We start from the raw sequence: 10,846 nt of genomic DNA, 5'->3' as shown, positions 1-10,846 counted from the left end.
AAATTTAAGTATTTTAATTTTTTTAAAGATTCCTCCCTTTGGCTTCACAACAAAACCGTCTTTCTAAAATGTGTTATGTCATTCTGTAATAAAATATTCTCTAGCTGGGCGTGGTGGCTCACTCCTGTAATCCCAGCACTTTGGAAGGCTGAGGTGGGCGGATTACCTGAGGTCAGGAGTTCGAGACCAGCCTGACCAACATGGTGACATGTTTAGTAGACATGGTCTACTAAAATACAAAAATTAGCCGGGTGTAGTGGTGGGTGCCTGTAATCTCAGCTACTTGGGAGGCTGAGGCCGGAGAATCACTTGAAACCAGGAGGCAGAGGTTGCAATGAGCCGAGATTGTGCCCCTGCACTCCAGCCTGGCAACAGAGCGAGACTGTCTCGAAAAAATAAATAAATAAAATAAAATAAAATACTATCTAAAGTAGTAACAATAGGTAACATTTGTTGAGCATTTAGTATGTGACAAACACAGTTCTAAGTGCTTTACATGTTTGTGCATTCTGCCCTCACAACAACCCTACATATGATATGGACACGTACTATAATCCTCATTTTACAGATGATGAAACTAAAGAACAGAGAAGTAATCTGCTTAATGTCACACAACTAAAAAAAAAAAAAAAAAACAGTGGTTTTGAATCTACATAGTCTGGCTGCAGAGCTGTACTCATCATTCCTACACATTCCACCTCAAAACCCTGAACTTCCCTTAAACAAATGTAATAAGTATTAACGTTTTGCTGTATTTGCTTCAAATATTTTTGAAACTGTATACTTAGTTTCAATTAAACACAGTAGGCAAAGGACCCTGCTTTTAAAATTTTATATATATGTATATATATATATGTTTTTTTTGTTGTTTTATTTTGAGACAGAGTCTCACTTTGTTGCACAGGCTGGAGTGCAGTGGCACGATCTCGACTACACTGCAACCTCCTTCTGGGTACAAGCGATTCTCCTGCCACAGCCTCCTGAGTAGCCAGAATTAAAGGCATGCGCCACCACACCCGGCTAATTTTTGTATTTTTAGTAGAGACAAGGTTTTGCCATGTTGGCCAGGCTAGTCTCGAACCACTGACCTCAGGTGATCCGCCTGCGTTGGCCTCCCAAAGTGCTAGGATTATAGGCATGAGCTACCGCATCCAGCCAAAAAATTCTATTTAAGAGAAGAAACAGGTTAGGCAAAGTGGTTCATGTCTGTGACCCCAGTGCTTTGGGAGGTCGGAGCAGGAGGACTTCTTGAGGCCAGGAGTTCAAGACCAGCTTGAAGCAACAGAGCAAGACCCTATATTTAACAAAAAAAATTTAATCAGAAAATAAAAGTTAAAATTTTAGCTGGCTGTGGTGACACACACGTATAGTCCTAGATGCTCACAAGGCTGAGGCAGGAAAGTCCCTTAAGCCCAGGAATTCAAGGCTGTAGTGAGCTATGATCGTGCCACTGCTCTCTAGCCTAACAGTAAGATCTTATCTCTAAAATACAGAAATAAATAAAATATGAAGTTAACCATTTCAATGTTACATCGTGATTTTATTTCTTAGTCTTTTTAAAAAGTAGCCAAGGCTACATTTAAAATATGAAATTAAGGCTGAATGCAGTAGCTAACACCTATAATCCCAGCACTTTGGGAGGCTGGCTTGAGGTCAGGAGTTTGAGATTAGCCTGGCAACAGAGTAAGACCCTATCTCTACAAATAATGAAAAAATTAGCCAGGAGAAGCGGCGCACACCTGTAGTCCCAGCTATTCAGGAGGCTGAGGTGGGAGGATCCCTGAGCCCAGGAGTTTGAGCCTGCAGTGAGCTGTGCTTGTGCCACCACACTCCAGCCTGGCAACAGTGAGACCTTGTCTCTTAAAAAAAAAGCCAACCAAAAAAACAAAATGTGGCCTCTACTTTAAGTCTTCCAGGGACCAGTCATTTGGTTTGCTGTTCCAGCCTGTCACTGGACATCTCAAACTGTAGGAAAATTTTTCCTTAAACCATGCCACCTTGTACTTTAATGAAGAAATACAATTCTTTCCTATGACAACACTTCAGAAGCTAAACGCAGGTCTTCTTTCCCCCTACACTCTCACTTCTCCCTTATTTTATTCATACTTTCAAAGTTATTTTACCTTTGGAGGTGTGGTGAATAAATGCTGTGGTACCATCTTCTAACTGCACTGCTTGACCATCCTCTAGACGCAAACTGTCCCCTGCTCAAGAACAATGCTTACATTTAGATCTCATGTTTTCTAGCACATTCCAATTAACTCACTTAGCAACAAGAGTCAATAAACCATTAACACATTATAACCATCTATATTTGCTTCATGAGTCTTTGAACATTTAAGTAAGTTCAGCAAAGCTTCTCTGAGTCAGTGTTTAAAGGTAAAAAGATATTAGAATATTGGTTTTAGGAATATATACCAGTATTAAAGAGAGTTGAAAGAAGGGGAAAAATGAAGAAAATGAGAGACATGTACGATTCAACTCAAAAAACAGAAACATTCACTTAGGACTGTTACTCAATCTCCACAGTGCAGTCCAGTAACTTCTTTTCCATTATCTTTAAGAGAAAGTCTTGGTTAAGATCCACTCTGTGGCATCTATAATCTCCCTTTACAGAAAGAGGACTTGAGATCAAGTCCAAGTTTAGGTAGTAAGAGGGAGCTGCAGGCAGCAAATACTAAAAGCCGAGAATTAAAATGGTTTCCTGTGCCGTTATCTTAAATACTTACTACTTTTAGGTATGGGTACATGTTGAACATAGGCAGCAGAACCATCTTCCAACTGAATGACCTGGCCATCTATGAGTTTTCCATCTAGAACAAAAGATTCAAGACAATAAATTGGCACAAACAAAAATTTTAAACTTTATACAATTTCAAAATGATATCAACTATAAAAACATACACAACTTAAGCTCGTGTTCATCTTGATTCTTCCCTCAACGTTCTGAGGCAATTCAATAACACATCCAGTGATCCTACAGAAAGCAGAAAATCCTCCCTCAGCCATCCTTCCTTCCCTGCAATTTTCAATTAGATGAGGTCAAGAGGAAGAGTGGCTCATCACAGCAGGCTACATGAGTTTGACTGCTATATAGGTATTTTCAGAGTCACTTAGAATCAGTGACCATGACCGGGGGGAGCTGAAGCTGGGAAGACAGACAGATATGTCAGTGTATATGAAGTCAGTTATCATTCTCATCCCTGAGGGCTAAAAGACCCTTGCTTATGTATGCATGTGTTCAGTAGGTTTCCATAAAAACAAGGAGTTTTTGAGGACTTGGCTGTTTCCTGGAGCAAAGCAAACACTAATTCAGAGACAATGTTAGATAAGCAAGACCAAATGTCTTTTTTTTTTTGAGACAGAGTTTTGTTCTTGTTGCCCAGGCCAGAGTGCAGTGGCATGATCTCGGCTCACTGCAACTTCTGCCTCCTGGATTCAAGCGACTCTCCTGCCTCAGCCTCCTGAGTAGCTGGGATTACAGGCATGCACCACCATGCCCAGCTAATTTTGTATTTTTAGTAGAGACAGGGTTTCTCCATGTTGATCAGGCTGGTCTTGAACTTCCGACCTCAGGTGATCCACCCGCCTCGGCCTCCCAAACTGTTAGGATTACAGGCACGAGCCACAGTGCCCAGCCCCAAATGTCTTTACTCTTACACATATTTGGTAAAAATATGAAATAATGACCTGAAGTAAAGAAGCAAGAAAGGTCTTACTAGAAAATAGTCCAGACATACTCCTTGCTCTCCTCTCCCCCACTAATTTTGATATCCCAGGGTATCTCCCAAGTATCTCAAGGGACGACCACAAATTATATTTAAAAAAAAAAAGGAATTAAACTGAAATGACTTAAAATTATCATGTGCAATACAGCATCTTTAGGAGAGATAGGAAAGGTGGGATAGCTTCTAGGTGCTCCAACTCACAGGTCATAAATCACTGGTGTTAACCAATCAGCCATATGTGAGGCACATACCTTTAGAATTGTGTTGTATGTAAGCAGTAGAACCATCTGCAAGTGTTACTGCTTGCAAGCTTACGCCTTCCATATTTTCTAAGTTGTCACCATCTATTACAAAAAAAAAACAATATTTTCTTTAGACAGCTAGCATATGGACACGCTAATTTTTTTAAAAAATAAAGATCAGAAAAAAGGTAGATTGCTTAACTCAGACTCAAAATAAGATTTAGTGGCCAGGTGTGGTGGCTCACGCCTGTAATCACAGCACTTTGGAGACACGGGTGGATCACAAGGTCAGAAGTTTGAGACCAGTCTGGCCAATGTGGTAAAACCCTGTCTCTACTTAAAATACAAAAATTAGCCGGGCACGGTGGTGCGCGCCTGTAGTCCCAGCTACTTGGGAGGCTGAGGCAGAAGAATTGCTTGAACTCAGGAGTCAGATGTTGCAGTGAGCCGAGATTGTGCCACTGCATTCCAGTCTGGGCGACAGAGCCAGACTCCGCCTCAAAAAAAAAAAAAAGTGAGATTTAGCGCTTACCAAAAAAATAGGCTGGTAACAAAAGGCTCATGCCTGTAATCCCAGGACTTTTGGAGGCTGAGGTGGGTGAATGGCTTGAGTCCAGGAGTTCAAGACCAGCCTGGGCAACATGGTGAAACTATGTCTCTACTAAAAATAAAATAATTAGCTGGGCACGCTAGCATGTGCCTGTAGTCTCAGCTACTTGGGAGGCTGAGGTGACAGGATGTCTTAAGCCCAGGAGGCAGAGGTTGCAGTGAGCCGAGATTGTGCCACTGCACTCCAGCCTGGGCAACAAAGCAAGACCTTGTCTCAAAAAAAAAAAGAAAAGAAAACAAATTCCGTGCCCTACTGTACCCACACCAAGGTAAAAAATACACATAGAGGCTGGGCGCAGTGGCTCATGCCTGTAATCCCAGCACTTGGGGAGGCCGAGGCAGGTTGATTACCTGAGGTCAGGAGTTTGAGAACAGCCTGGCCAACGTGGTGAAACCCTGCCTCTACTAAAAATACAAAAATTAGCTGGCGTAATGGTGCGTGCCTATAATTCCAGCTACTCAGGAGGCTGAGGCAGGAGAATCACTTGAACTTGGCAGGCAAAGGTTGCAGTGAGCCGAGATCATGCCATTGCACTGCAGCCTGGGCAACAAGAGTACAACTCCATCCCGTTTCAAAAAAAAAAAAAAAAACCTCATAGAAAGACCTAGGTTTATATATGTTGTTTTCTGCTAAATCAGGAACTAGGAAGTTGTAAATTTTCATTTTCCTTTAAGATAAATGATATTTTCAAACTCATCCCTTCAAACACAACGGCTCACCTGCCACGGTGACTGCCTCTGTCAAGCACAGGGTAACATGCTGAGCCTCCATCCCTCCTCCAGGAAACTCTGTCATTCCCTGAGAATCTCGATTTATTTGGGCTAACAACATCTTCTACCTTGAAGAAAAATAAAGACGCTTAGGAACAAAGAATGATACATATGAAATGAAAGTTACAAATAATATTTATGAACCACAAAAAACTGCTGAGGATGTAATGGTGTTGGAAGTAAGATGAAATTTCACTCAATATGTAGGGTAAGAGTATTAGCCCAAAGTCCAAGGCATGCATCTCATAATTCAAAAATTCAAACTGATGGGCACACTCTATCAGTGTGCTCAGCAACTTAGAAGCGCACTGACGAATTGTACCCATCAGTTTTATATGATCTCTAAAATTCCCATAATTTGACTCCTTTGGGTTTAGCATTGTTGAGGATTCCCACTTACAATGTGTCAGCATATTTTGTTGACTTAATCTTCAGAAATCTACCCCGAATCTGACTACCTCTCACAACCTTCACCATTACTTCCCTGATCCAAGCCATAACCAGTCTCTCATCTGCATTACTGTAACAGCATCCTAACTTATTTCCCTGCTTCTCCATTAGCCTCCTACACTCTTCTTTTGACACAGCAGTCAGTGTCCTTTGAAGGGAAAAGTGAGCTCATGTCCCTCTTCTGCTCAAAACCTTCCGAGGACTCCTCATCAGAGTAAAATCCCCAAATCCTTACACTGACCAAGAGGCTAATGATCTTGCCCCTCATTTCCTACTACTCACCATCTCATTCACTCCACTTCAGCTACACTGGCATCCCTGCTTTTCCTCAAGCATACTGGATGTTCTGCTGTCTTAAGACATGTTCATTTGAGTTTCCTTCTGCCTGAAACATTTTCCCCAGTATCTTCATTATTCATTCCCTCACCTCTTCAAGTCTTTGCTCAAATGGAATGAGAGCTTCTCTGTCCATCCCATTTCAAACTGTACCTCCCAACTGCTCAATCATGGTAAACCCCATCCTTCTTTTCCCCTCCATATTTCTGCATAGTACTTATTATTTGACAAATTACATGTATTTACTTATTTAGTTTATCTATTTCCCTTTCCATGAGAATGGACAGAGATTTTTGTTTGTTTGCTCACTGCTGACTCCAGTGCCTAAAAAGTGTTTGGCCCATAGTAGAAGTACAATAGGTATTGAATAAGTGGATGAATGGGCAACTCTTCTGCCAATTACCAACACAACCTCCTTCTTCCCTTCTACCTCCAGGTCTCCTTACCTCTGTGGACCTTGGCTTACCTCAAACAGTAGCTGGGATAATTTAGCTGCCTTGGGCCAGGGAACTGAACCAGATGTCTTGAGGATGACCTTTCCAGGTCCAAAGATCTGACTTAGCATCAATATTTAAAAGAGCAGGATGGGCACAGTAGCTCATGCCTATAATCCCAACACTTTGGGAGGCCCAGGTGGGTGGATCGCCTGAGGTCAGGAGTTTGAGGCTAGCCTGGCCAACATGGTGAAACCCTGTCTCTACTAAAACTACAAAAAAAAAATTAGCTGAGTATGATGGTGCAAGCCTGTAATCCTAAGCTACTCGGGAGGCTGAGGCAGGAGAATCGCTTGAACCCAGGAGGCGGAGGTTGCAGTGAGCTGAGATCATGCCATTGCACTCCAGCCTGGGCTACAAGAGTGAAACTCCGTCTCAAAAAATAAATAAGTAAATAAATAAATAAATAAATAAAAGAGCAATACACAGATAGTAGTAATAATCTGTAATTCATTTTATGTTTAGGATTGCTTGAAGAAATTTGTCTTGGAAATACTATGAACTGTACCCTCATTAGACCAAAAGTAGGAACTACTGTTCAGATACACAAAAAGGTATCAGTGCTATGATAAAAGTCAGTCAAGGCTGGGCGCAGTGGCTCACACCTGAATTCACAGCACTTTGAAAGGCCAAGGCAGATGGATCACCTGAGGTCAGGAGTTTGAGACTAGCCTGGCCAACATGGTGAAACCCTGCCTCTACTAAAAATACAAAGAAATTAGCTAGATGTGGTGGCACGCATATTTAAAGAAAAAAAATAAAAAGTTAAGGGGTGACCTTTTAGATACAAAAGGATCCATAATCTATAACTGTTCATAGAACAAGCTGAAACGTCATTTCCTTGAATGGGAATGAAAACGTCATTTGAAGGAAAATGTCATTTCGTTTTCCTTGAAAACGTCATTTTCCTCCAAAGGCTGACAGAGAAAACTCAAAGTAACACCAGTACCTTACTGTTAAGACCCGTGGGCTGCGTGCAGTGGCTCGCACCTGTAATCCCAACACTTTGGGAGGCCAGGGTGGATGGATCACCTGAGGTCAGGAGTTCGATACCAGCCTGACCAACAAGGTGAAACCCCGTTACTATTAAAAATACAAAAATTAGCCGGGCGTGCTAGTGCACGCCTGTAATCCCAGCTACTTGGGAGGCTGAGGCAGGAGAATTGCCTGAACCGGGGAGGCAGAGGTTGCAGTGAACCAAGATCACAACACTGCACTCCAGGCTGGGCAACAAGAGTGAAACTCCGTCTCGGGGCATGGGGGAGGTAAAAAAGAAAAAGACTCCTGCTGAGTATAAAATTAGCATAAGCTAATTTTCTGTCACAAAAAGACAAATACTGCATTATTCCCCCCCACCCTTTTTTTTTTTTTGGAGACAGCGTCTCACTGTAGCCCAGGCTAGAATGCAATGGTGTGATCTCAGCTCACTGCACCCTCCACCTCCCAGGTTCAAGCGATTCTCATGCCTCAGCCTCTTAAGTAGCTAGGATTACAGGTGTGTGCCACCACACCTGGCTCGTTTTTGTATTTTTAGTAGAGGTGGGGTTTCACCATGTTGGCCAGGCTGGTGTCAAACTTCTGACCTCAAGTGATCTGCATGCCTCAGCCTCCCAAAGTACTGGGATTACAGGTGTGAGCCACTGCGCCCAGAAAATATATGATATATATTTGAGAGTCGAGTTTCACTGTGTCACCCAGGCTGGACTGCAGTGGCAGGACCCTGCAACCTCAAATTCTTGGGCTCATGTGATCCTCTTGCCTCAGCCTCCTGAGCAGCTGGGATTATAGGCATAAGCCACATCCAGTGTTGAGCTATATTTAAATATAGCCAGAGTCTAAGCATGTTCCATTAAACAAACATCATTTAGTGAAGTAAAAAGTACTCAGAATGTGCTGGCAAATGAGACAAAGTTCTCACAGACTCCATAAGATGCTAAGGGTTAAAGTATGGAGAAAGAGTTTATACTGCCAATTTTAATTGGGGCAGCAGAATACCCTACTGGACGGGTGAAATGTTGAAACTTGAAGGCTTTGTGCAGTTCCAGGACTATTCAAAAACTGAATATATGAAACTGACTGGCAGGTAGGTAGAGCCTGATACCTTTGAAGTGACAACAGATATAGGGCCTGCTAGGCTTAAAGCTAAAAATACCTGTCAGAAAAGAGCTGAGAGCAGAGACAAGAATTTAGAAATGAACATCTAGGTCTAGTCATCAGGTATGCCCATTTTGGTGATGGTTTGATCTTAACTGAACTATTGATGTGAAAAAGAACAAAAAACACCTCTCTTAAACTTCGTAAACTGGTGTTACAGGTGCACACCACCATGCCCAGCTAATTTTTTGTATTTTTAGTAGAGAAGGGTTTTCACCATGCTGGCCAGGCTGGTCTTGAACTCCTGACCTCATGATCCACCCACCTCAGCTTCCCAAAGTGCATGAGCCATTGCACCAGCCAGCCATGATTTTACTCTTCAAAATTTTGTTGTTGGGCATGGTGGCTCACACCTATAAACCCAGCACTTTGGGAGGGTGAGGCTGGTGGATCACCTGAAGTCAGGAGTTTGAGAACAGCCTGGCCAACATGACAAAACCCTGTCTCTACTAAAAATACAAGAAAATCCGCTGGGTATGGTGACGGGTGCCTATAATCCCAGCTACTCGGGGGGCTGAGGCAGGAGAATCACTTGAAGCCGCGGGGTGGAGGCAGCAGTGATCATGCACTCCAGCCTGAGCAACAGAGTGAAACTCTATCTCAAAAAAAAAGAACTTCTTTTTCATCCTCTCACTTAAGAGTATTACCCTATTGTAATATTCAAAAGTATTACGGTAATCTGTCTAAATCCGTCTGCGCCACGTTCTCATCGTTTCAGTCTAATAACACTGTCAGCTATTTTACTGTGTTTTGTAGCCCACTAAAATTTTCCTTGCAGGGTGGGCATGGTGGCTCACACCTGTAATTGCAGCACTTGGGAAGGCCAAGGAGGGAAGACGGCTTGAGGCCAGGAGTTCAAGATCAGCCCGGGCAACACAGTAAAACTCTGTCTCTACCGAAAAAAGAAAAAAGTTATGCTGGGCATAGTGGCTCACATCTGTAATCCCAGCACTTTGGGAGGCCGTGGTGGGTGGATCACCTAAGGTCAGGAGTTTGAGACCAACATGGCCAACGTGGTGAAACCCAGTCACTACTAAAAATACAAAAATTAGCCGGGCGTGGTGACAGATGACTGCAATCCCAGCTACTTGAGAGGCTGAGGCAGGAGAATCACTTAAATCTGGAAGACATAGGTTGCAGTGAGCCGAGATTGCGTCACTGCACTCCAGCCTGCGCGACGAGAGCAAGACTCCGTCTCAAAAAAAAAAAAAAAGAAAAGAAAAAAATTAGGCTAAGCATGGTAGCTCACGTCTGTAATCCCAGCACTTTGGGAGGCTGAGGTGGGTGGATCACCTGCGGTCAGGAGTTCGAGACCAGCCTGGCCAACTAGGTGAAACCCTGTCTCTACTAAAAATACAAAAATTAGCCAAGTGTGGTGGCAGGTGCCTGTAATCCCAGCTACTCAGGAGGCTAAGGAAGGAGAATCACTTGAACCTGTGAGTTGGAGGATGCAGTGAGCCGAGATCTACAACTGCACTCCAGCCTGGGTGAACTCCACCTCAAAAAAAAAAAAAAAAAAAAAAAATTAACCAGACATAGTGGCTTGGACTTGTAATACCAAGCTACTTGGCAGGCTGAGGAGAAGGGAGGATCACTTGGGCCTGGGAGGTACAGGCTGCAGTGAGCTGTGATTGTGCCACTGCACACCTGCCTGGAAAACAGAGAGAAATCCTCCCAAAAGCAAAAAAACAAAAAACAAAAAACAAAACTTTTCCTTGCACACAATATTGTAATATAAATTTAAAACTTAATAAGTCCTTTGGGAGGCCAAGACGGGCAGATCACGAGGTCAGGAGATCAAGACCATCCTGGCTAACATGGTGAAACTCTGTCTCTACAAAAAAATACAAAAAAAAAAAAAATTAGCCAGGCGTGGTGGCAGGCACCTGTAGTCTCAGCTACTCGGGAGGCTGAGACAGGAGAATGGTGTGAACCTGGGAGGGGGAGCTCGCAGTGAGCTGAGATCACGCCACTGCACTCCAGCCTGGGCGACAGAGTGAGACTCCATCTCAGAAAAAAAAAAATAAAAATAATAAAATAAATAAATAAATAAATAAATAAA

At 42.9% G+C, this 10,846-nt stretch overlaps 1 protein-coding gene across 5 annotated transcripts in view; it reads right to left on the bottom strand.

Moving 5' to 3' along the window:
* The window catches only part of ZNF143 (zinc finger protein 143), a 64,542-nt gene that overhangs the window by 48,826 nt on the left and 4,870 nt on the right, over positions 1–10,846 (bottom strand). For 2 of the 5 annotated variants that reach the window (XM_017891447.1, XM_017891452.1), the window contains exons 2-5: positions 5,300–5,418; positions 3,980–4,072; positions 2,730–2,813; positions 2,124–2,207 (exon numbers count right to left, since the gene is read on the bottom strand). In XM_017891447.1, the coding sequence (XP_017746936.1) occupies positions 2,124–2,159 (36 nt within the window). In that variant the 5' untranslated portion in view covers positions 2,160–2,207; positions 2,730–2,813; positions 3,980–4,072; positions 5,300–5,418. The remainder of the gene's footprint in view (positions 1–2,123; positions 2,208–2,729; positions 2,814–3,979; positions 4,073–5,299; positions 5,419–10,846) is intronic. The other 3 variants (XM_017891448.1, XM_017891451.1, XM_017891449.1) reach the window with 3 other exon arrangements.

This window comes from Rhinopithecus bieti, unplaced genomic scaffold (assembly GCF_001698545.2).
Source record: "Rhinopithecus bieti isolate Rb0 unplaced genomic scaffold, ASM169854v2 scaffold_20891, whole genome shotgun sequence".
Lineage (NCBI taxonomy): Eukaryota > Metazoa > Chordata > Mammalia > Primates > Cercopithecidae > Rhinopithecus > Rhinopithecus bieti.
This window is presented reverse-complemented; position numbering and strand designations above follow the sequence as displayed.